The sequence below is a fragment of the Sus scrofa genome, chromosome 6, assembly GCF_054392235.1.
Source record: "Sus scrofa isolate SSC_HxYL_T2T_F1_AM1 chromosome 6, Sscrofa_HxYL_maternal_Yorkshire_Landrace_v2.0, whole genome shotgun sequence".
NCBI lineage: Eukaryota > Metazoa > Chordata > Mammalia > Artiodactyla > Suidae > Sus > Sus scrofa.
This window is the reverse complement of record NC_139388.1, coordinates 67,294,041-67,318,441: the sequence shown is the minus strand read 5'-3', so window position 1 is coordinate 67,318,441 and position 24,401 is coordinate 67,294,041. Positions and strand designations below refer to the sequence as shown.

The 24,401-nt window shown below is 60.0% G+C and overlaps 3 protein-coding genes across 16 annotated transcripts in view; all 3 read right to left on the bottom strand.

Moving 5' to 3' along the window:
* The window catches only part of LOC110261339 (zinc finger protein 444), a 996,914-nt gene that overhangs the window by 75,939 nt on the left and 896,574 nt on the right, over positions 1–24,401 (bottom strand). The gene's annotated exons all lie outside the window — the stretch shown is intronic.
* ZNF446 (zinc finger protein 446) lies at positions 1,333–16,299 on the bottom strand. Of its 9 annotated transcripts, none has more exons than XM_084962399.1 (7): positions 16,269–16,299; positions 14,754–15,387; positions 14,478–14,679; positions 14,045–14,139; positions 12,328–12,412; positions 12,079–12,171; positions 9,503–11,991 (listed from the first exon to the last, which is right to left on the bottom strand). In XM_084962399.1, exons 2-7 carry the CDS (start codon positions 15,093–15,095, stop codon positions 11,555–11,557), a joined length of 1,254 nt encoding a protein of 417 aa, XP_084818525.1. In that variant the 5' UTR covers positions 15,096–15,387; positions 16,269–16,299; the 3' UTR covers positions 9,503–11,554. The 9 variants fall into 9 exon arrangements, with proteins under 9 accessions (XP_084818527.1, XP_084818525.1, XP_084818526.1 ...); XM_084962400.1 differs by having other exon boundaries at positions 12,079–12,168; XM_021097392.2 differs by having other exon boundaries at positions 9,503–12,171; positions 14,754–15,903.
* ZNF324 (zinc finger protein 324) lies at positions 18,083–24,083 on the bottom strand. Of its 6 annotated transcripts, none has more exons than XM_084962365.1 (5): positions 23,874–24,083; positions 23,717–23,755; positions 21,694–22,200; positions 21,457–21,573; positions 18,083–20,883 (listed from the first exon to the last, which is right to left on the bottom strand). In XM_084962365.1, the coding sequence occupies exon 5, from the start codon at positions 20,471–20,473 to the stop codon at positions 19,463–19,465; it is 1,011 nt and encodes a 336-aa protein (XP_084818491.1). In that variant the 5' UTR covers positions 20,474–20,883; positions 21,457–21,573; positions 21,694–22,200; positions 23,717–23,755; positions 23,874–24,083; the 3' UTR covers positions 18,083–19,462. The 6 variants fall into 6 exon arrangements, with proteins under 6 accessions (XP_084818491.1, XP_084818492.1, XP_084818488.1 ...); XM_084962366.1 differs by having other exon boundaries at positions 21,767–22,200; XM_084962362.1 differs by having other exon boundaries at positions 18,083–21,160; positions 22,074–22,200.

The window sequence follows — 24,401 nt, the reverse complement described above, 5'->3', positions numbered from 1 at the left end:
TGGGCGTTCAAAAGGGTGAAAGCGCAGGGACCTGCTGTCCCTGAGGCTGGCATCCTGGCTCGGCTGTCACCAGCAGGGGCATCGGGAGGGACCGGGGTGAGCAACGGCAGGAATGAAACGCTACCTCAGGACCCTCGAGGGCTCCCCGGAAGCCCTGGCGATGCCAGCGTGTCTCACTGGAGTCTCTCACCCCCACTCCCGGCACAGCGTGGGCAGGAATGTTTCCCCTTCACAGTCGAGGAGCCCGGCTGAGAGGGGTGTGCCGACCCCCAGCTATTCAACCAGCCCCGTCGGCGCGGGTGGCAAGTGCATCCTCACTGCGGGGATGTTATGAAGAAAGACCTCGCTGCGGCTCCAAAGGTTTTCACCTCCACCTGCCCCAAGCCCCAGCCGGCTTCGGGCAGGCACACACTTGGCTATAATCTTGTGAGGATTTGGAGTTCCCGGCGTGGTGCAGCAGAAATGAATCCGACTAGGAACCATGGGGTTGCAGGTTCAGTCCCTGGCCTCACTCAGTGGGTCTGGGATCCAGTGTTGCCATGAGCTGTGGTGTAGGTTGCAGACGCGGCTCGGATCTGGTGTTGCTGTGGCTGGGGTGTAGGCCGGCAGCTGCAGCTCTGATTAGACCCCCAGCCTGGGAACCTCCCTATGCCTCGGGTGTGGCTCTAAAAAGACAGAAGACAAAAAATAATAATTTTGTGAGGATTAAAACAATTGTTTAGGAGTTCCCATCATGGCTCAGCAGGTTAAGAATCTGACTAGGGGTGTTCCTGTCGTGGCACAGTGGAAACGAATCCGACTAGGAACCATGGGGTTGCAGGTTCGATCCCTGGTCTCACTCAGTGGGTCTGGGATCCAGTGTTGCCATGAGCTGTGGTATAGTTCACAGACGCGGCTCAGATACCAAGTTGCTGTGGCTGTGGTATAGGCAGGCAGCTGTAGCTCCAATTTGACCCCTAGCCTGGGAACCTCCATATGCTACAGGTGTTGGCCCTAAAAAAGCAAAAAAAAAAAAAGAATCTGACCAGTATCCATGAGGATGAGGGTTCAATCCCTTGCTTGGCAGGTTAAGGATCCAGCATTGCCAAAGCTGCAGCTCAGATCTGATCCCTGGACTGGGAACCCCACATGCCACAGGTCAATGGCCAAAAAAAAAAAAAAACAACCCACATTGTTTTGGGGTATTTTTTTTTTTGGCTGCCCAGAGGCACATGGAGTCCCCAGCCCAGGTATCAGATCTGAGCTGCAGCTGCGAGGCCGGATCCTCAACCCACTGGCCCGGGCCAGGGACCGAACCTGCGCCCCAGTGCCCCAAGATGCCACCACAGAGGGAACTACCAAAACCATAATTGTTTACTTTTATTATCCCCCGGACTAGAAATTAGGTGAATTATTATTTATTCAATACATCACAGGTATTGTCTTATTTCATGCAGTTGATCTTTCTGCTTTTTCTTGTTCTCCACTCCTCTAATGAGCACTGCCCCATAATAAGTTTTAATATCTGATAAAGAATTCCTCCTCTTGTGTTTCAAAACATCCTCACCTGGCTTCTGTTCGGGCTCCTCTAACCCAGTACCATCCACCGGGTGGCTTATGAATGACAGAAACCTATTTCTCACCGCTCTGGAGCCTGTGGATTCCAAGACGGAGGTGCGGGCCGATGTGCTGTCCAGGGACAGCCCACGTCCAGGCTCACAGGCGGCCGGCCGTCTTCGCACTGGGTCCTTCCCTGGGGGCTAGAGAAGACAAAGGGCGCTCTCAGGCCTCCGCCAAGACCACCGGTCTCACCGGGAGGCCCTCAGACCTAGTGGCCTCCCAAAGGCCCATCGCCAGACACCACACAGGGGATGTGAGTGGGGGTGGGGCACGACCATTGAGACCAAAGCTCTAGCGGTGTGTCAGGGGGTCAGGAGGAGGCGTGCCTGCGCTGTCCCTGCGGGGCAGGTGGCTGGGGCAGGGATCCTGGCAGAGAGTGGGGATGCTCCTTGCGGGGGACCCGCGGCCCCACCGATGACGCCTGGGGTTGGCCTCAGGAATGAATCGCGCCGGCAGGTCCTTGTGATGTTTCCCAGTGCGGCCAGGGGACGTACAAAGGGAGATTATGCTGAGCGATCTGCTCATGAGACCGTGGAGGCGGACAAGTGCCCCTGCCTCCCGTCGGCCAGCTGGAGGCCCTGGACGCCAAGGGCTCAACTCAGTCCCAGCCTGAAAGCCTGACAACCAGGGGAGCCATCCGTGGCAGTCAGGTCCAAGGCCAAGAAGTGAGGCGTGCCAGCTCCAGCAGTGAGGCAGGAAGAAAAAGGCACTGCTTCCCCGCCAGGACGTGTTCTATTTGGCCTCATGGACTGGATGGCGCCACTCGCACCAGTTTGCTCCACAGCTGACACCACCAGTTCAAACACTACTCCCATCTGAGACACCCTCACAGACACACAGAAGTGATATTCTCCTTGGAGTTCCTGCTGCGGCGCAGTGGTTAATGAGTCCGACTAGGAACCATGAGGTTGCTGGTTCAATCCCTGGCCTCGCTCAGTGGGTTGAGGATCCAGCATTGCCGTGAGCTGTAGTGTAGGTTGCAGACGCGGCTCGGATCCCGTGCTGCTGTAGCTGTGGTATAGGCCAGCAGCTATAGTCCAATTCGACCCCTAGCCTGGGACCCTCCATGTGCCACGGGAAGCAGCCCCAGAAAAGGCAAAAAGACAAAAAAAAGAAAGAAATGCAATAGAAATCACGTAGGTCATGTCTACTTCTTTCTGAACTTTGCATAAACACTGCGCTTTGTTCTCCACCTTCCCTGTTTGTTCAGCCTCATTTGTTGAGTTTGCTGTGCAACCACACGAGGTGTGTGTCTGCTCACTTTAGTGACTGCGAGTGTTCCTTCAAGGGCCTGCTTTACTTGTGGTTGGTAGAAATTACAGTTTATTTTGGGTGCTGGGCGCTGGCCTCTTCTCCCCGCTCTTTGCAGAAAAGCTGATGGACGGATCCTACCTCGAGTCGGCCTTCCCTTTTTGCTTCATGTCCCATCTGTTCAGGAAAACTCCTTTTCTGAATTCATGAAGGCAGGCAGTGCCCCGGGCTCCACACAAGGGCCGCCTCGCTTTGCCTTTGCCGCCAGATCTGCAGGGTGGTGGCATGAGGCTGGAGTCCCAGTTGTGTGTGGGGGACCCCTTTCGTGGTGGAAAGTCCCTGCCCCCTCAGGGGCTGCAGGGCCGCCTCTGGCTCGGGTCAAGCATCCGCTCCTGTGAGTGTCCGTGCGGCCTCTCCCTGACAGGCCTTCGGGGAGACTCTGTACCCGATGGTGCAGAGGCCACCTGTTCCCTGATCTCCCAACCAGGAGGGGCCTGAGCAGCTGGCCCTGCAGGTCAGGGGGCTCTGTGGGCTCCTGGGTGCCCAGGATGAAGGACAGAAGTGCTACACTGACCTGGCCACCCTGGGGCACGCGCCCCAGGCTCCAGGATTGAAGCACCACCACCTGCCTCTGACCCTTTGCAGGTGCTGTCCCCCCCACCTGCCTCCTGACCACTCTCCTGGGTGACCCACTAAGAGTGCTTCTGCGCCCGAGGCCTTGGGCTGCCTCGGTTTGGCCTCTTGGGCACAGGAGCTGGAACCCAGTAGCCAGGGTCGGCCATGTGGGGCTCCAAGCACCGACAGAGCCTGGAACAGGCTCGGGCATCTTCCCCGGCTGGCAGCACGTGGTGGTCGTCATACTCCAGGGCTGGGGGACCCAGGGCTCTCGGCAGGACTCCCTCAGAGGGGAGAGCTCGTCCAAACGCCGCTCCCTCTGCTGACCCGATGTACGCCTCGTGTTGGTGATAAACCCTATCTCGGAGTCTCAGAGCTTTTGAGTCCTGTGACCCCTTCCAGCAAACCGTGCAGCCTGAGCGTGGCCTTGGAGGCACAGGGGGACCCGCTGACCTCAGCATCCACTCCCCATCTGAGAGCCCGGGGACTCTTCCAGATTACCACGGGGGAAATCCAGACACAGAGTAGGAAGCGCAACACAAGGCAAAGGCAGAGGGGAAAGTAGAGAGAGCTGCCATACAACCAGAAAACCAGCACGTGTGTGGGCCGCGTGCCTGGGGCTCACGGTACACTGACCCCGGGCGGATCGGGTCTAGTTTACCAGAAATAAACGTACAAAGGGCAGGCTCGCCTGTTCCAAGCGCAATCAAGAGGCAGAGATGGAGGGAGTTCCCGTTGTGGTGCAAGAGTTAATGAATCCGACTAGGAACCGTGAGGTTGCGGGTTCGAATCCTGGGTAGGGGATAGGGGTAGGGGATCTGGCGTTGCCATGAGCTGTGGTGTAGGTTGCAGACGCAGCTCGGATCCTGCGTTGCTGTGGCTGTGGTGTAGGCCGGCGGCTACAGCTCTGATTCAACCCCTAGCCTGGGAACTTCCATGTGCCAAGGGAGCGGCCCAAGAAATGGCAAAAAGGCAAAAAGACAAAAAGAAAGAGACAGAGATGGAAGCAAACTCAGACTCAGAGTCTGCCCTCCCTTTGGGCCAGGATGGTGTCTCCCCAACGGCTGTCCACACCCCCAATACCTCCCATCCCAGCAGCCGCCTCCTGCCATCACCCGTCCCAGCAGCCCCACCTCATCGCCCTGGTCCCAGCCCTGAACTGCACAGAGCCCACTCCCAGCCCTCGACCAGGTGCCCTGCCCCCCCCAGCACCCCCACAGGGAAACATGACTCTGACCATGTGACCTTCACGTGAACACGGCGTGGGCACTGAGATTCCGCGGTGCTGGGGCACGTGGCGGTCCCTTGCTGTGCACTCAGAGCTGCACGGCACCCCCCTCCTCGGTTTGTGTGTCCGCTTTGCTGCTGGTGGGTTTGCCCTGCAGTGGCCAACCCAGAGGCAGAGGCGCACGGTGCTCTGCAGGAGTGCACGCGATTCAGAACAGGGGGAGCTCTTCTTAGGGCCGCACCCACGGCACATGGAGGCTCCCAGGCTAGGGGTCTAATCGGAGCTACAGCTGCCGGCCTACACCAGAGCCACAGCCACACCAGATCCAAGCTGTGTCTGCGACCTACACCATAGCTCATGGCAATGCCAGATCCTTAACCCACTGAGTGAGGCCAGGGATCGAACCCACATCCTCATGGATCCTACCTGGGCTGTTCTTTTAAAAAGAAGCAAAAAAGATGTCACGGTCACCTGTGAGAACAGCCGGTCCCAAGGGTGAGCTGGGAAGCCCTGAGGGAACTCAGGAGGGAACCGAGGAGACAGGCCCCCGGCTGCGCTGCCGGTCAAAGGAGTGAGTCTCATGCGCCCAGACCTCTGCCTCTTCCCAGAGCGACACGCTGAATTCTTTGACTTGAGATACCGGGTTCTGACACTCAGGTAGTCGGGGGCGCCTGGGCTGCGACGCCCTCTCAGTGATGGCCACTGGGGGAACACGTGCGCCTTGAGGGCCCCAGAGAGCCACTCTGCACAGGCCTCGCTTCCTGTGGGAGACGCGCCTCCCGCCCCCTCCTCAACTGACGGAAAAGGAACGAGAGGAAGGGGGACGACCCAGGGGAAGAGGAGGACAGAGGAAACATGAAACTTCTGGACGTTTCCACCCCTAAACCCATACTGGCCAAGGACTGATGCAGGTAACTGCGTAAGGCCAGTGGGAGAAACCCACATCTTTCTGGACCCCACATTGGAACTCCCACATCTTTACGGGATCAAAGCCCCTACGGACAGTGGAGAGAGGGGTTGATTCTTCCCGTGCTTCTGGCCTGTGTGTTCGCAGAGTTGATTCTTCGACTGCCGTGAACGAGAACCCAGATTCCGGTGACATCTTTCCAGCATCAGTTTTCTGTAAACTTTTGTCTCTGCCTCTGTCGCCAGCTCCCCTCTCCCTTCCTCGGCGCAGTTTCTCAGGGCTACTGAGATGCTGTCTTCCAGGCTTAAGTCCTAATTTTGCCCCAAATAAAACTTAACTCTCAACCTTCAGGTTGTGCATTTTTTTTTAAAGTGACAGCTGTTTTGCAGATTGAGCAATTCATCATATTGTTTCAGTTTGCATCTGTTTGGTTGTTTGTTTGTTTGTTTTTGCTTTTTAGGGCCATGTCTGTGGCATACAGAGGTTCCCAGGCTAGTGGTCCAATCAGAGCTGCAACTGCTGGCCTATACCACAGACATAGCAATGCAGGACCCTTAACCCACTGAGCAAGGCCAAGGATCGAACCTGGGTCCTCATGGATGCTAGTCAGATTGTTTCAACTGAACCACGATGGGAACTCCTATTTTACATATTTTATTTTATGGCCGCACCTGTGGCACATGGAGGTTCCCAGGCTAGGGGTCCAATTGGAGCTGCAGCTGCCGGCCTACACCAGAGCTGTAGCAACGTGGGATCCGAGCCACGTCTGCAACTTACACCACAGCTCACAACAATGCCCGATCCCCGACCCACTGAGCAAGGCCAGGGATCAAACCCACATCCTCATGGATACTAGTCGGATTCGTTTCCACTGCACCACAACGAGAACTCCAATATATTTTATCTATTTTTAAAATGATCCTATGGGATTCTTGATTGGAGTTGCCCTTAATTTACAGGTTAACTTGGGGAGACTGACATATTTGTAATACTGCATCTTCTGATCCATGACAGCAGCCAGCTTCAGAGTGCGAGGCCTGCTCTGTCCACAATTCCCTGCTGTGACACGTGCGGGGTCGACCCTGCTGGCTGCCCGCTGCTTCACGGTACGCGAAGCACAGAAGTCGCCTGCGTGGAACGCCCGTTCCTGAACACCGAGGCTGCTCCTCTCCTCCCCCGCGTGACAAACAACATCTAAAATGCACACAGATCTTTGTACACCTGTTCCGATCCTTTTACCATTTCCTCAACAAATCAGTGGGAGTGTGTCCTGCCATGTCTTGCCCCCGCGCCCAGGCACACACAGGCGCACCCACACACCCGCAGACTCGCTTTTCCCCCAAGGTGGTTCGCAGTCCATCCTAATACCTAAGGAAGTGTCTCCGGGTCATTTGACCAATTCCTTCCTTTCTCTCTTTCTCACCCTCCCTCCCTCCTTTCTTTCTTCTTCCCTCCCTCCCTCCCTCTCTCTTGCTGCATCAGTGGCACAGGGAAATTCCCAGGCCAGGGGTCCAGATTGTGCCACAGCGGCGACCCAAACCATTGCAGAGACAAACCCAGATCCTTAAGCCTCTGAGCCACATGGGAACTCCTAGACCAACTCCTTCTCTAGGCTGCAAAGCCTTCGATTACATGGCTGTCCCCGCACTTAAACAAGCACTCCTAGGGGACTGGCATTCAGGCTGCGTTCTGTAAGGTTTGGGTCTTTTCTTGCTTCTAAACAGGTCACAGTAAACCTCCCTGAACACATGCCCTTTTTTCCCAAGGTGATTGACAGCTTTGTTAAAATTTTATTTATTTATTTATTTTTGGTCTTTTTAGAGCCACACCTGCGGCTTAGGGAGGTTCCCAGGCTAGGGGTTGAATCAGAGCTGTAGCCACCGGCCTACACCAGAGCCACAGCAACGTGGGATCCTTAACCCACTGAGCAAGGCCAGGGATCGAACCTGCAACCTCAGGGTTCCTAATTGGTTTCGTTAACCCCTGAGCCACGATGGGAACTCCTCTACTGGAATTTTAATGTACTGTCATGAGGTTGCTCACAATATAACTGCTATTTGTATTTCCTTATGTCTCTGATAGAAATCTCATTAGCGGTTACATTTTACTTTTTTTCATTATTAGATTTTTTTTTGGGGGGGGCTGTCCCTGCAGCACATGGAAGTTCTCAGGCCAGGGATCAAACCCGAGCCATACCAGCAATCCGAGCCACAGCAGTGACAAGCCCAGGTTCTTAACCCACTGTGCCACAGCGAACTCCATATTAGGTTTCTACACTGCAGCGCTGGCTCTTATTTCTTTGATCAGGCTCAGTGTTTTAACCTGTTTCATTTATTGATCTTTTCAGGGTGCTGGATTTTGGACTTATTTGTTCTCTGCTTTTGGACTGGTTTTTAAGTCTGTGTACTGTCCCTGCCTGTGTAAACCTGTGCGGTGACGAGCTGGCACGGCCAGGGCAGCCTCCCCACCTGGATGGGCCACGCTGCCCCGGCCTCAGCCCTCAACCCCGGGGGGTTTGCTGGGGAACATGGGCGAGGAGGCACAGGCTGCTTCACTGTGCCCCTGTTTCACTACCATGTCCCCCAAATCTGAAAACGGGCCTGGGCCTGAGGGCCCCAATACGCATTTCACAGCAGAAGGAAAGCCAGTTCTATGGCCCCCAGAAGACTCTTTCCCTTTTGGAATCAGGAACTAGAAAACCAGCAAGGACTGTACAGCAAGACACAGCCTGACTCTGGATTTCACTCTTGGTCTGGCCAATTCAGTAGCAAGTCAATTTGCTTCTTCAATTTTTTCTGGGGGGGGGGGGCACACCCGAAGCATATGGAAGGTCCCCAGCTAGGGGTCGAATTGGAGCTTCAGCTGCTGGCCTACACCTCAGCCACAGCAACGTGGGATCCGAGCTACGTCTGCGACTACACCACAGCTCCCAGCAACCCCGACCCACTGAGCAAGGTCAGCGCATCCTCATGGATGCCAGTCACGTTCGTTTCCACTGCACCACAATGGAACCTTCCAGCCATTTTCTCTTTGATGTAGAGGTCAGTTTTCAGGAGAATATCTTAATTGTCAGTACTTTTTGTCATCATATTATTTCTAAGTTTATGTGATTTTCTTGTAGTTCCCATCATGGCACAGGGGAAACGACCTGACTAGGAACCATGAGGTTGTGGGTTTGATCCCTGGCCTTGCTCAGTGGGTTAAGGATCTGGCATTGTGGTGGCTGTGGTGTAGGCTGGAAGCTGTGGCTCTGCTTAGACCCCTAGGCTGGGAACCTCCATGTGCCGTGGGTGTGGCCCTAAAAAGCAAAAACTAGAAATTAAAAAACACTGATTGTTTTTATCTTTTTAGGGCTGCAGCTGGCGCATCTGGAAGTTACCAGGCTATCAGCCACAGCCACAGCCACACAGGATCCAAGCAGCATCTGTGACCCACACCACAGCTCATGGCAACGCTGGATCTTTAACCCACTGAGCGAGGCCAGGTATCGAACCCGCGTCCTCATGGATCCTAGTTGGGTTCATTAACCGCTGAGCCATTATGGGAATTCCCATTTTGTTTAAACAACCTCATGGTTCACTGGTAGGATTCGTTTCCACTGAGCCACAACGGGAATGCCATTCCCTCAACTGTTTTTTTGTTTTGTGTCTTTTTGCCTTTTCTATGGCTGCTCTGACAGCACATGGAGGTTCCCAGGCTATGGGTCTAATCGGAGGTGTAGCCGCTGGCCTATGACACAGCCACAGCAATGCCAGATCCAAGCTGCATTTAAGACCTACACCACACCTACAGCAATGCTGGATCCTTAACCCACCGAGCGAGGCCAGGGATCGAACCCGCAACCTCATGGTTCCTAGTCGGATTCATTAACCACTGAGCCGCGACAGGAACTCCTCAACTGCTTTTAAATATGAAAAACTTTATTAGGAAACCGCAGCCTGCTCTCCCTCGGCACCTTCACACCCAGCTCTCCTTTCCGGGGCACCCAGCCCCGCTCTGCCCTCTACCTCCAGGCCCCCAACATGGATCTGGCCTCCTGCTTGCCAACCCGATTGTAAGAGGGGAGACCTATTTGTGCTACTACGGGCTTCATCACCACAGCTTAAACCACACCTAAGGGCCCATCTCTAGGAACTCTGCCTCCAGGCAACCAGCAATTAGCTAAAGTACCCTGTTTAAGCTCCCAGGAAGCAGCCTGACCAGGCCCACCCGGGAGCCGCCGCAGGAAGACGGCAACACAGCAGCGGCTCCCAGGCAGGAGGGAGCCGGGAAATGTCTGCCGTTGCTCCCTCCCCTTCCAGTACAAAAGCAGGGGGTTGTCTGGGACCTGAGCCCACCATCTCCTTGGTCGGCTGCTTTGTGAACGAAGCTGCCACTGCTCCCTCCAACAACTGGTCTCTCCTCCTCCAACAACGGTGCAGTGAGGGGTACGAGCTTGGACTCGGAAACCAGATCACCTGCGCCCCGTTCCATCTCCAGCCTGGCTGTGCTTCCCGGGCCTGCGTGTGTGCAGCAGGTCAAAGGTCCTCAGAAGACTGGGGGATGGAGGCTTCTGCCTCCCGTCTCAGGCTGCAGCAAGGTCCCCAGCCCAGCTGTCCCCCACCTCTGCCCAGTAGCTGCAGTCCCAGCCACCCCTGCATGTGCCTGAGGCTGCAGAGGTTCCTTCCTTGGATGCACCTATTTCCCTGAACCCACCCCCCCAAATGCCAGGAGACAGAGAAGGGCTAGATAACATCCCAGTCACCCACGTCCTACCCACAGAGCCTGTGAACGTGTCATCTCACACGCAAAGGCAACCGTGAGACACAGAGACAAGATGAGCGCAGGTGTGGCCGACAGGTGATTCTGGGGCGAGCTCAGCCCAGGTCACTCAGGGAACCCGGACCCAATCCCGGGGATCCTCACAAAGAGGATGCAACGTGAGATCACCCTCCACCGCTGGCTCTGAAGACGGAGGAAGGGGCCATAAACCAAGCCGAGGGGCAGCGTCTGTGAGCGAAGACAGGCCATAAAGTGGGTTCCTGCCTAGGGCCTTCAGAAGGCACCAGCCCTGCCCACACCTTGATTTGAGCCTAGTGAGACCCAGTTCAGAGCCCTCAGAGAACACACCTGGGTTTTTTTCAACAAGTCTGTCAGAGCAACCCTGCAAAGTCTAACAGTCCACTGGCCAAAGTCCTGAATGACCGCCCAGGAACCCAGACGGGCCACCCGGGCAGCAAGCGGCTTCCTCACCTCCTGCTCCGTGGGCTCTGGGCGTGCGTGGCCCAAGTGGCATCTGCTCCCGGAGGCCATGCTTGTCCATCATGTTCATTCAGGCTGGGACTCGAGAGCCTGGACAACAAGGCCAGGGAGGGATGTGTGGGCCACGGAAGAGCTGCCCGGACCCTGACGCTGCTCGCGGGCCCGAAAGCCCCGGCTGGCAGGCAGACGGGGCAGGTGCTGCTCCTCTGACCAGCGGAGACCAGAGGTCAGGATTCTTGCGCAGAACCTTTTCAGTCTTAAACTGGGATGTGTTAAAAACGCACAGCGCACAATCTTAGCCTTCCGCCCGGCGGCAAACAGAAGCAGGCTATGCTCTCCTGGCCTTTCTGCACGGGCCCCACAAAGACCTCAGGCCAGGCCGCTGGTGGGAAGGGGCCTGGTCATCAGGTCGAGCGCTCGCAGGGACAGGGAGCGCAGCCGGCCTGCGACGCGCTCAGCTAGGAGCGTGGAGGTAACCGGGCCGCCCCTGGGCCGGGCGGCGGGCCGAGGCTCAGCCGTAAAGGTGGGGTCGGGCAGGCTGGCGGCGAGGGAGCGGCGGCTTCTGAAGGGACACGGGGTGTCCGGGCAGGGGGCCGTCCTCGGACGCGGACTCGGACCTGCTCCGGCGCCCTCTGCGGCCCCCGAGGCCCCGGGCCGAGGTGGAGGAGCCGGGCGGGCCGGGACCGGCCGGGCGAGGCTGCCCGCTCCAACGCTCACGGGGCCTCGGGCCGGTGGCTCTTGAGGTGGATGACCAGCTGCGACTTCCAGTCGAAGCTGTGGCCGCAGTCGCCGCAGAGGTGGCGCCGCTGGCCGGCGTGGCTCTTGCGGTGGATGACCAGCTGCGACTTCCAGCTGAAGCTGCGGCCGCACTCCTCGCACGAGTAGCTGCGCGGGCCCGGGGGCGCGCGCCGGGGCGGGGCCTGCGGCGGCGTCTCGGCGCCGGGCGCGTTGGCGTGCGCGCGCCGGTGGATGACGAACACCGACTTCCAGTCGAAGGCGCGGCCGCACTGCGCGCACGTGTAGCGCTTGCTCCGCGGCGGCGGCGGCGGCGGCGGCGCGGCGGCGGCGGACGGTCCCTCCCAGGCGGCGGGCGGCGGGGCCCCGGGGCGGCCAGACGGCCCCTCCGCTCCCGAGCTCGCGCTTTCACCTGCTGGGGGCAGACGTGGCAGAGCCAGGTCGCCGGCGACGCCAGGCCCCCTCTCCCGGCCCCAGCCGCCGGGGGCCGGCGGTCCCTTACCCGGGCGGAGGCTCCTCTGTCCCTCCGGTCCGGGGCTCAGCCCCTCGGGCTCCGACTCCGCGAGTGCCTCCGGAAGCGGGCGCGGCAACCCTGCTGGGGTCAGGGGCCCATCAGGCGGCAGGCCTGGCACGAGGGGCGTGTGAGGGGTTCGCACGTGTAAGGACGGGGTGGGGGCCCTGGCAGGCGATGGGGGTGCCCCCTGGGAAGCACGGCACACGCAGGACCGGGAGGAGAAGGGGCCTTCCTCACCCAGGGAGACCACCGTGCCGTACTTCTCCAGCATCACGTCCCAGTACAGCTCCTTCTGTGACGGGTCCAGAAGGCCCCACTCTTCCTGCAGGGAGGTGGCAGAGAGTGGCCACCAGGAACCCTCTCTGCCCACGGCAGGCCTGCTACCTGCCACCAGAGGCTGCTCCCCCACAGAAGGCCCGTCTCCCAGCAGCACCCCCACCGGACCGAGCCTTGCCAATCACCTCGGCAAGGGGGAGGGGGGCTGCAGGTCTCCTAAGCCTCCCCTGCCCAGGAGGCCGAAGGTGAAGGTGAAGCTAGGATGGGAGCCCACGCGTGTTGGGGACACAGGACCCGGAAGGGAGCTGCCCTTGGCCTCACCCCTCAGATGCAGACAGCAGCAGTCCCCCACGACTGCCGCCGGCTCCTGGTCCTGGCTGCACACAGGCCCTGGATGGGCCCTGAACACTGTGTGCTGCTGGGAGAGCAAAATGCCGGGCAGTGGCGCGGACCCCAACCTCCTCCCTCAGGCCTGTGGTTACAAGAGCAACAGAGATCCTCCCGGGAAGCGCCGAGGACATCAGCGTCCCTGGATGGGGGACCTGGCTGCAGGGAGGCAGGCAAGGCAGCGGGCAGGCACCTTAGGACACAGGTGAGCTAGCTCCTGCTGCCACAAGTCAAAGCAAAACCCTCGCAGGCTTTACTAGGAGGTGCGCTCCCGGCCGTCGTGTCTGCAGGGATGGGAACAAGAATCCTGACAGATGAGCCAGCGTCTGTCCACAGGAGCCAGGCCAGCACTGCCAGCTGGAGGAGGGGAGGCTCAGGGTGGGGGTGGCCTTCCCACCCGCCTGCTTCCACCTGCGCCTGGACCCTGGGGCAGCACTCTTAGAGTGGACTGGATGAGGAAGTGTTGCTGGGAGTCCCATACTGAGGAACCCAGCCCCACAGGTGGCAGGGGACACTTAGCTGGCCACAGTGGAGGGCTGGCCGGCCTTGGAGGAAAGGCCTGGCAGAGGCAGAGCTGCAGGCATTTCCTAGGAAGAGCGTCTCCACGCGGACCTCAGGTGTGCAGGGGGGCCAGACTGCTGGGTGTCACTCGGGCTTTCCTGCCAGGCTTGGTCATCGCCATCTTGTCCCCTCCCCACCTACACGTGAAGCTTCCATCCCCAGAAGCCAGCTCAGGACTTCTGGGAGCTGCCAACTCCCTGACTGACTGCTCGATCAGTGGGCCAGGCTCAGTCACTCTAAACCAGATTCCCAGTTGCCCAAGGCCAAAATCCCTTCTTTTTTTTTTTTTTTAGCTTTTTCTAGGGCCACTCCCGCGGCATACGGGCGATTCCCAGGCTAGGGGTCTAATCAGAGCTGTAGCTGCTGGCTTACACCAGAGCCACAGCAACGTGGGATCCGAGCCGTATCTGTGACCTACACCAGAGCTCATGGCAATGCCAGATCCTTAACCCACTGAGCGAGGCCAGGGATCGAACCACAACCTCATGGTTCCTAGTCGGATTCGTTTCTGCTGCACCACAACAGGAACTCCCAAGATACCTTCCAAGCGCAGGTCTGTCCCTCTGTGCCCCAGGGCCTGCAAGGGGTGCCCTGACACCAACTCCATTTTGGGGCAGCAAAGAACAGAGGTGCTGGCCAAGGAACCTGGACAACTGGCAGGGCAGAGAGTGGTCACCAGGAACTCCCTCTACCCACCGCAGGCCTGCACCTGCCACCAGGGGCTGCTGACCTGAATCCTAGACGGGTGGAAAGGCGCAGAGGTCGGTTCCTGTCGTTCGAGGCACCTCTCATGGGACGTGGCTGGGTTTAGGGGGCTGGAGGGTGCTAGGAAGTGAAGCAGACAGGCGTCAGGGGCTGCTCATGTGAGCCGGGGCAGGCAAGGAATCAGTGTTGGTGCTTCACTGGGCCCACCTCTGCCAGCAGGGGGCAGCCCTCCGGGTGTGCTAGGCACACAGCCAGCAGGCAGGCAGCCCTGCCCTCTGCCCTCCCAGGGACCAAGCTCTGCAGTCTGCAGTCCCTTGTAGGTCCCCCTCCCACCTGGGACACCCACACTCCCTCCAGAAGCCCCCAGCTCCAGCATAACCTCTCCTGGGTTCCCACTCTAGCTGGGGATGTTGCACTGTCTCCAGGAACCCCGAGCCCTACTGCGCCCCCACTCTCACCGGTCTCCTGCCCATAGCCAGCAGGCTCCTCCTTCACACTGCAGCTGGGATGGGCACCCCCCTCCATCTGCGCATCGTTGGACCCCTCCCCAGAGGCTGCCCTGAGGGGCTCCACTGGCTCTGAAGGGTGGGAGCTCCTCACAGATTTCTCTGTCTTCTGTGCTGCTGGAAGCACTGCCCGCTTCAGGACGTGCGCTGTAATCTGAGGAGAGAGGCAAGTTACCGGGGAGCCAGTCTCACTCTGTCCCTGCAAGAAACCCACACTTCCACACTCACCCAGCTGAGCAGCTGCCCAGGGTCATGCTGCAGGCCCTCGACCAGAACAGCAGCCTCCTCTGGGCTGCCTGGCCTCTGGCCCCGCACCCAGGCCTGGATCTCAGGGGGCAGAGCGCCCAGGAACTGCTCCAGCACCAGCAGCTCCAGCATCTGCTCCTTGGAGTGAGCCTCTGGCTGCAGCCACTGGTGGCACAGCTCCCGCAGCCGGGCCAGGGCCTCGTGGGGACCGGCTGCCTCCTGGTAGCAGAAGCCCCGGAAGCGCTGGCGTGCTGCCTCGGGCTCCTCCAGGGTGGCCTCGGAGTCCAGAGAGGGGAGGCTCGGGGGACCCAGTGGGGATGGCATTGTGCTGCGAGTCTTCCTGGAGCCACCAAGAGGGACTTGCAGGATAGGAGGGGTCAGGGTGACAGCCTCAAGCCCACAGGCAGGGTAAGTCACCTGTGTGCACACAGGCCCAGCCCAGGGGACTGAGGCTGCGACAGAGAGGACCCTGGTGTGGGGATGCTTGAGGCTGAGTTGGGGAAAGCTTCAAGGAGGAAGGAGTCACAGAGCGGAAGGAAGCCTTGTGAACCAAGGCTTGGAGGCAAGTTGTTGACAGAGCTTCCAGAAAACTGCAGGGAACTGCTGGGAGATGATGCTGGAGAGGAAGGCAAAGGGAGTCATCAGAGGCTGCCAGGGACAGGCTGAGGAGCCCCGGAAAGCCATCGCGGCGGAGAGAGGGGGTAATTAGGGCTGTAGTAGGGCACGATCCGGGGTGAGGACTGGGGCCAGGCCGCCTGTCCTCACCGTCTCCGGGAGACGTTGACTCAAGTGGGGCACCCTGAAGGGCTGGTCTGCGCTTGGTCGAGGCAGGGGCTGATGTGGACCCCGAGATACAGAGCTCGCTGACCACGGAGAGCAGTGCTTCACTCACAACGTCTGGACCGAGCGTGTGAAAAGCCGGAGCAAAGCAAAGAGGAGCTACGAGTTGTGTGAAGCGGTCAGCAAATAATTGTGTCTCAGGCTCGCAGAGACTCCGGGGTGAAACACGCCCAGCGCGGGATCGGGGGGCTGGCTCACAGGCTGGACCAAACCTGACGCCTGGAGTTCGCCTTCCAAAGAGGAGGTTTTCCCGCAGGAGGGACGTGGACCGGCCCGGGAAAAGGCTTGGAAGCTGGAGGCCCAGGGCACATTGGGAGGTAGTGAGAGGCCACGCCCACCCAGCCAGGCCTGCGCCCACCTCCGCCACCCGAGGCCACTGGGAGCCAGCGTCCCCGCCCGCCCCTTGGGCAGAGCCGCCTTGGCCAATCATGCATCTGCTCCGAAGGCGCCGCCCCCTCCCCTCGGACTACTTTTCCCATGAGCCTCAGCAAGGACAGGCGCGGCCTCCGCCAGCAGATGCTCCTTTTCGGAGGCATCTCACGATTGAGAGGTGCCCCATCCCTTCGAGAGGAATGTGAAGAGTGGCAGGGTTTTGAGGGGGGCTCCCTACCCTCCCCAGCAGCTACTTTCCCTTAGTACCCGCGCACTAGCACTCACCGACGGCCGAGAGGGATGGTACCGTCTGATCCTGCGCATGTGCACGACAGGCCCGGCGCCTATTGGCAAGCGAGGCGATGGGTGGGGAAGTAGCGTGACCTGTCGGCCAATCAGAGCTGGCGCTCGCCCCAGGCTCCTCCCCAAGCGTCCTTCTTGAGGCTTCTTTCCAGTCGCCCGGCCGTCACCTTGGTAACCCCTGGAGCACCGCGGCTGGCCTCCAGCTGCTTCCAAGGCAACGTCCAGAGCGCTGCCCTGCTCTCTGCGGGGGCCGGAAGTGGCTGCCTGTGGGGTGTAGTTCCTCCGAACCTCCTCTCCAGATGGTCCCAGGAGGGGGCCGGAACCTGCCGGGAAGGCTGGCCTAACCCACGGGGTTTCTCCGCCATCCTCGGGAATTTCTACAGCGAGGATGGCGCTGGGGACCTTCATTCGACCACCGCTGAGCGCCCTGTGGACATGCGGGGACTGCAGGAAGAACACCCATCTACTGACGAAGAAACTGTCCATGATTTACACCTTCATAGCCTCACACGTGGCTTCAGCTGGATCAGTACTGCAAAGCGAGGGGTGGTTTTTGTCCAGAATTATGGGACATGTTTTACATACTTTCCGGACCAGAACCAGTCAGGGTGACTTTTGTTTGTTTGTTCTTGGGGCCTCACCCGCAGCATATAGCAGTTCCCAGGCCAGGAACCAAAGCTATGGCTGCTAGCCTAGTCACAGCCACAGCAACGGAGTTTCTGAGCTGCGTCTTCCACCTACACCACAGCTCACCAAAGCTTTCCAGATCCTTAACCCACTGAGCAAGGCCAGGGATTGAAACCGTGTCCTCATGAATACTAGTCGGACTCATTTCTGCTGTGCCACAATGGGAATAAACATAAAAACCTTGGTTTTTAGATAGGAAAAGCGCAATTAATCAGGCCCAGCTTGACCGGTGGGGAAGAGCTGAGGATGGCAACCAGGCTGTAGGAGCTTTTGTCCAAGATGCAGAAAAGGTTGCATGAAACTCTGTGTCCTCACTTGATGTTCCACAGACTCCTTTGTTCCTGAATCCCGTGACCTTCCCACAAGAGCCCTCCATCTGCTCTGTGGGGTTGTCTGCATTTCACAGGGGTGCAGCCTGAGGCTGAAGTGACCTGTTCACGGCTCCCTCATGGAGGCCAGCCTGGGGGAGGGTGAGGCCGGGACCCAAGAGAGCAGAGAGGATGGGCCCATAAGGGGCGGATAGTGGCTCAGAGGCCCTGCACTTGAGTCTTGCAGTGCCTGCTCCTGAATTACTCCTCTCCTTACCCCGTGTCTCCCCTCCTTGCAAAAACCTGTGAAGCTTCGGGGACCAAACCCTGCTGGCAGGTGGGGAGTCATACACATCACGTCTCTGCTTAGGTGGTGGCAAATGGCTGTGAGAGCTGGACATGAAGGGACTGAAGCACCCACTGGGCTGGGGTTAACCTTTTGGGTCCTGCATATGGCTTCTGCCTCACAATCAGGGCCTGGGTCACCTCCTATTACAGCTGCTCTTGGGGCAGGCCCTGGGTGGGCCACACACAGGATGCCTCTCCACCCTGTGTCCTCCCAAAGGGACCAGGGTTACAGCCAAATCCCTCCAGCTGTGATGACACGCCTGCACTGTGCTAGGATTAAACCAGTTTCAGGCTGCTACTATTCACATTTTTTAAACTTTTTTTTTTTTTAACCACGCCTCTGGCACGTGGAAGTTCCCAGGCCAGAGCACAAATCTGCGCCTCGGCAGCAACTTGAGCCACAGCAGTGACAACACTGGACCCTTAACCCACTGTGCTACCAGGGAACTCTTATTTGCATGTTTTTGAAAAGAAACCTTTATTAGGGAGCCTCTCTGGACTCTTGTCTTGTTAAAACTTTCTGAACCATAACCTGGAGGCGGAGGCTGTGGACCTACGCAGTGCTGTGCAAAAGTTTACAATGTTTATCGACTCTGAGATTAACGTCTCCCAGTCTTTCCCTCCCAGTAAAAAGACCATTAAGTCCCCTGGGGATGAAGCCCAAGGTCGAGGCCACAGGACACCAACTGGGCACCACCCCACCTGTCTGACTCATTGTCCCCACCGCGTGGGGAATGTCACTCTGGGGAGTCACCCTGGGAGGGCACCACACAGAGCCTTAGGTAATGGCAAGTCCTCCTTCCAATGCGGGAGGAACAACAGGAAGGCACATGGCCACTCGACCACACAGAACCATGCTGCCCCATCCTGTCCCCTCTGACCTGTTGTTAAGCTCACCCCTCAATAGTGTAGGGGGACGGAAAGTCTCCTGTAATGCTGACTTTGGCAGCAATGGGACACAGCCGATGCTGAGACCTGGACCACAATCTGAGTGAACAAGCACAGCTGGGGAACCATCACGCTCAGTCTTTGTCCTCCCCTCCCACCCGAGGACCTTCCGCCTCCAGCTCCTTGGGGTCTGCCAACTGCAGGGGACACGCAGGCTTCACCTGGCCCTCACAGCTGGCAGGCTAAGTATGTGGGGAAGGTGGTGAGCTTCCCGGATGCTGGGCCAGCGGCTCTGATGTGTGCAGCTCCCAGCCCCTCTGTGCCTCAGTTTCCTCAGCCCCTTCACAAGAGCTGTCAGGAGAAACCCTGCCGCACTCAGCACTGGGACTGGCAGTTGACACCTACTGGCCCTCACCCAGGTCAGGCCTGCCCGGCGCGCAGACCCCCTCTGCAGGCCCGACTCTTCTCTTGCCCAGACCCGGGCCCTAAGGCTCAGGGCCCAGCCACCTGGCCGAGCCAGCACCTTCCCCCCATGACTTCTGTGCACTGCACCTGCTCCCAGGAAGCCTTGGAAGAACGGAGGCCTTGGGGGTGGGCGGGATATCCTGGGAGTTGGGGTGTTACATACAAACCCCAAAGTTTGTGTGTAAACCTCAGAAATTTCTCAGGACTGCCTCCACCCCACCCTGGCCCTTCCCATTCAAGCTTACGGTCAAAACATGCAGGATCCGGCACCACCATGCTGGCCGCCCCGACCTTCCTGCAGGATGACCTCTTGGGGAGAGAGGCGCAAGCTGCTGCTGACGAGCGGCCAGTCTCGACACCACGTGCAGGCAGAAGTGGTGCACACACGCAGGGCTTCTCCAAAGCGTGCATCTGCAGAGGCCAGGGGCCCTGAAGCCACAGACGGAATCGCCACAGGCGAGGTCGGCCAGGGCTGCTACCTCAGGCCTCAGCTGTCTTTGCAACAGCGGCTGGGCCTGAGGAGGCGGTGGGCCCGGCTTCCCTCCGCAGCGCGCCCTCCGGCGAGGCCCCTGCAGGAGGCCTGGCCTGGGGGCGCGGGCCTGCGCTGGGCCTCCGCGGCGGCTTCTCGCCGGTGTGCAGCCTCTGGTGGTGGAAGAGGGCCGGGCGCTCGCGGAAGGCGCGGCCGCACTGAGCGCACACGAAGGGCTTCTCGCCCGTGTGGATGCGCCTGTGGCTGAGCAGCACGGCGCCCTTGGCGAAGGCCTTGCCGCAGTCGCTGCAGCGGAAGGGCCGCTCGCCCGTGTGCAGCAGCCGGTGCTGCCGGAGGTTGGAGCTGTGGCTGAAGGCGCGGCCGCACTGCGCACAGGCGAAGGGCTTCTCGCCCGTGTGCACGCGCCGGTGCTTGAAGAGCGACGAGCCCTGGCTGAAGGCGGCGCCGCAGAGCGCGCAGGCGAAGGGCTTCTCGCCCGTGTGCGTGCGCTCGTGCTGGATCAGGTGCGAGTTGCGGCAGAAGCTGCGGCCGCAGCGCGCGCAGGCGTAGGGCCGGCCGCCCGCGTGGATCTTGCGGTGCTGGCTGAGGTTGGAGCGGTGGCTGAAGGCCTTGCCGCACTCGGCGCAGCGGAAGGCCTTCTCGGCCGTGTGGATGCGCTGGTGCCGCACCAGAGAGGAGCTGTGCCGGAAGGCCTGGCCGCAGGCGGGGCAGCTGTAGGGCGTTTCGCCGCTGTGGATGCGCTGGTGCTGCGTCAGGTGCGAAGTCTGGCTGAAGGCCTTGCCGCACTGCGCGCACTCGTAGGGCCGCTCGCCGGTGTGGGTGCGCAGGTGCTTCAGGAGGTCTGAACTCTTCACGAACACTTTGCTGCACGCCCTGCACTCAAAGGGCTTCTCCCCGGGAAGGAGGCCCGGGCCGGCAGGCAGGGCCTCGCCCAGGTCGGCCCAGGCCGGGGGATCCGGCCCGGCAGCCAGTCTCGGAGGCTCACGCCAGGCCACACCCATTCCTCGGCCGCCCAGAGCACCCGGGCCGCTCAGGAAGGCTCTGCCGGGGGCCTCGTGGGCCCAAGGCTTCTGCCGCTCGGATGCCCGGGGCTGCCTTCCCAGCGGGGGCCGGTCGGCCAGGGCCTTCTCCCCAGGTGGGGCCCGCAGGGAAGAGGTCAGCCGCAGGCCCACCCCCGCCTCACTGCCCCCGGGGCCCAGCCGGAGCCTTTCCCAGTAGATCACAGACACCCCCGTGGGTTTCCTCTCCCGATGCGGGGAGATGCTGCCGCGGCCCTCCAGGCTTTTCCCACGCTGGCAGGCACCAGTGGTGGGGAGGGCCCTGGGAGCTGCCGGGGGACGGCCCTCCTGCAAGGGCCCAGGCAGGGCTGCTTTTCCAGAAACATCTCTGTCCGCTGCTGGAGGAGAACAACCTGAAAGCACAGACACGGAGGACACCTGGCTGATCCGGGAGTGGGTGGGCAGGGGTGACCCGGCGGGCCGAGTGGGAGCACAGCAGGGGCCACACACGCTATTGGCAGGGAGTGCGCAGTCCTGGGTGCTCCCCAGGCTGCTCCTTCTCCTCACACTGCTGGCTGCCTGCGGCTGCAGCGTTCCCTCACCGGCTCTGCTTACTGTCGGCCTCTCAGCACGGTCAACCCCCCAGGGGCAGGACGAGGGGCCACCTGGCCCAGGTTGTGCCCCCAGGGCCTGGAACAGACCAGCCATTGCAAGTGTTCAGAAAGGATGAACAATGGCTGGGCCCCCAGGCAAGGTGGTGAGGGGAGGCAAGGAGGGCCTGAGGCCACAGAGATGGGGTGAGCGGGGATTCTGGGCAGGTCTCCCCCAGGGGATGCCCTGGGGGCGGAGCCTCCAGAAGAAACTAACAGTTACAGGAGGACAGAAGGGAGTGGGCGGGAAGCCAGAGAGGAGGCATCCAGAAGGGAAGGGGACAGAAACCTAGCCACAGGCTGGCTCCATGCTCCCACCCCTGAGCCGCCACTCACCAGGGCTAGGCCTGCTTTGGGCATTCCTGGCCAGCGTCACATCTGTCCCACTGAGAACCCAGGGCTCCTCACCACGCTCAAGCTGGGTGACCACCCGGGGTCGGGACACAGAGAGTCCTGTGAGAAGACAAGCAAGTGAGGGGCGCCCCAGGAGCCGGCAGCAGTCAGGGCTTCACGGGACAGAGAGGGCCCCCCTAAGAGCCAAGAAAACCTGGAGTGCCCCCGGGGCAGACTCACAGAGCGGCACAACAGCTCCTGGGAGGAGAACCGTGCTGGTGGAGATTCCCATTGTGGATCAGCGGTAACAAACCTGTCTAGTATCCATGAGGATGCAGGTTCGATCCCAGGCCTCCCTCAGCGGGTTAGGAATCCTGCATTGCTGTGCGCTGTGGTGTAGGCCAGCAGCTGCAACTCTGATTTGACCCCTAGCCTGGGAACAGCCGCGGGTGCGAAAGAACTGGGCTGGCAGCACCAGGAAGGACTAAGCAGAGGGCGCCACAGCGAACAGGGACACTCTGTCAGCAGCGTGCGGCTGCTCCCAGGCCACCACGACATAAGAGGTTAATGCTGGCAGCCCAGGCTGGCAACCGAGCTTCCTACGCAGGACCAAGCCTTACCCAGCGAGGCCAGGAGTGCGAAGTTCTCCAGCGTCACACGGCGGTACAAGGCCCTCTGGGCTGTGTCCAGAAGCCCCCACTCCTCTCGGGAGAAGTACACAGCCACATCTTCAAAAGCCATCAGACCCTACGAGAGTTGCAACGTGGACATGATCTAAGAGACATCTGTGTGACCCATGACCAGCTGGCGACCGCCCCTGATGTCCCTCAGACGCTCCGCCTCCTTGACCAAGCCTCTGCAGATGGAACCCCCTCACCTGTCCGGGGCCCTCCTCCGTTGCCCATCTGGGCCTCCTCAGCCACCACCCCACTCCACCCTCCAGACCACACCCCACCCGGCAGCCAGAGCAAGCCCCCGGCTTCCGCTGGGCCTCCGGCCTTTATACAAGAGGACTTTTTCCACAGGCACCCACGCTGCTCTTGCCGTCAGTAACTGTAGCAGCCCCATTAGCACGTGCCCATCCCTGGAGGGCCACCCTCCTGTGCTCAACCCGCCTGACATTTCAAAGCTGCTCTTCAAACCTGAAGGACTGGCTGATCCCCTCAACTCCCACAAGGCTGCCCCCAAGAATCTGGCAGGCAGACAAGAAGCCAGTTCCTTTCTCCCTCCAGCGCCAGGCCCCCCTATTTCCTTCTCACTTGGCTGCCTCTCTCCTTTTCCTCTGCCACCTGCCAGACGACCTCGGAGAGCCCCAGGGACTGCTAGCCATTCCTCCTCTCCCTCGAGCCCGAGATGCCCACGGCTGTCCCCATCTGAGTCCCTGAGATCCCCCCCTGCTAAGTCTGATCCCCAGACCCTGCCTCACTAAGGACGACAGGACTGGGGTGTCCTTGGGTGTCTACTCCTTCCAGGTCCCTGTGACTCCTCCACTCGGAGACATCGCAGACTCTTGCCAGTTTCCCCTGAAATCGACATTCCCTGCAAATGCCTGGTTTTGTCTACAGCTCCGTTCTTCTTATTCTCTGTCCCACTGAGAATACATCTCTTGCCCAAGGCAAGGATGTAATCAAGGGTTTTCAGTTTAAGCACCAGCTACCAAATCCTGGCCCCACTGCCCAGGGGAGGACCTGTGAAAGTGCTAGGCGGCTCCATTCTTCCGGGTGCTCAGGCGAACGGCTCTTCACTTAGAACACTCACACTGCCCTTGAAGCATCAGCAGATCTATCCAGAGTTCAAAGGCTTTTCCTAATTCCACTGACTGTAGTGGTAGCCTCCTCCCTGCACACCAGCACCCCCTCTAAGTCTGTTCCTCACTCAGCAAACGTGAGATACCTTATAAAACAGCAACAAGTCCACTCTCCTGGTGCTCTCGGAATAGTCTTAACTCCTCCATCTGCTCTTTCAAGCACACATGCCTCTGCCTGTCGAGTAGCTCAGTTCCAGAAGCGCCTAGACGCAGGCTTCCCTCCCTGCTTTTGCACAAGGGGGACGCTTCCCTTAGAACTTCCCTCCACACCTCACCCCCTTGGCTGCCAGAAGTGGGGATCACACGCGTGCACGCCCAAGCAGCCGGGACGCCTGTGCCTAGGACCAAGCGCGAGGGGAAAATAAAACGTCCAGAAAAAGTGCCTCCCTCGGTCGGGACTCGGGACCATGGAGGAGGCATCAGGGCGGTTGGGGGCCTGGGGCTCCCGTTATTCACCTGAGCTGAGTCTGTCTGCGTCACTGCCGCCATCGGAACCTGTAGAAAGATGCGGGCGTCCTGGTGCCGGGCCTCACTCTCCCCTCTGCCAAGGGCGCCGCGGTGGGGCGGCACGGGGGCCAGAGAGCACGTGGCTCGAGTGATTCCCACGCCACACCTCGGGAAACTGAGGCCGGGGACCGGCAGGGAGCCCGCAGTCTCCGCTGACGACGTCTTGGGTTCCCGGCCGCGCCTTCCTTGCTGCCGGCACCACTGGCCTCCAGACCCTCCAACAAAACCGGCCCCCACCCGGCGCGCTTCGGCCGTCACCGGAGCGGCCCGACGCCGGCAGCCAGGTGACAGTCCCGGACGCCGGAAGTGCAATCTCGAGAGCCCTCATTGGTCGGGGTCGTGCTGTTGACGCACGCGCAGAGCCTTCTGGGAGGCGTGGTTCCCGCCTGCCTTACGGCACTGTGGGCGGAGCCCTCCCGGTTTCCACGGCAACGGCAAAGCGCGCCGGGGGGGCGGGGCGGGGCCGGGAGTGGAGTCCCCGGCTGCGCGTGGGAAGGATTCCTAGCTGGTGGCCCCGCGCTGCGGAGAAACACTGAAGGTGCAGAAATAGACCTGCCGAGGCGCGGGACTGGGACAAAAGCCCACGGCAGTTCCCACCCCGCGCCTCCTTCCTTGGACCCCGACTAGGACGCGG

What these genes read in the sequence shown, in the direction of transcription:
- ZNF446 (XM_021097392.2), bottom strand. Translation starts at nt 15,095, where the DNA reads ATGCCATCCCCACTGGGTCCCCCGAGCCTCCCCTCTCTGGACTCCGAG. An exon ending in CTGGGCAGCTGCTCAGCTGG is followed by an intron (nt 14,680 to 14,753) that starts GTGAGTGTGGAA and finishes CTCTCTCCTCAG; the next exon opens with ATTACAGCGCACGTCCTGAA. An exon ending in CGGCACGGTGGTCTCCCTGG is followed by an intron (nt 12,172 to 12,327) that starts GTGAGGAAGGCC and finishes CCCTGACCCCAG; the next exon opens with CAGGGTTGCCGCGCCCGCTT.
- ZNF324 (XM_084962362.1), bottom strand. Translation starts at nt 21,480, where the DNA reads ATGCCCAAAGCAGGCCTAGCCCTG. An exon ending in CCAAAGCAGGCCTAGCCCTG is followed by an intron (nt 21,161 to 21,456) that starts GTGAGTGGCGGC and finishes GGTCTGTTCCAG; the next exon opens with GCCCTGGGGGCACAACCTGG.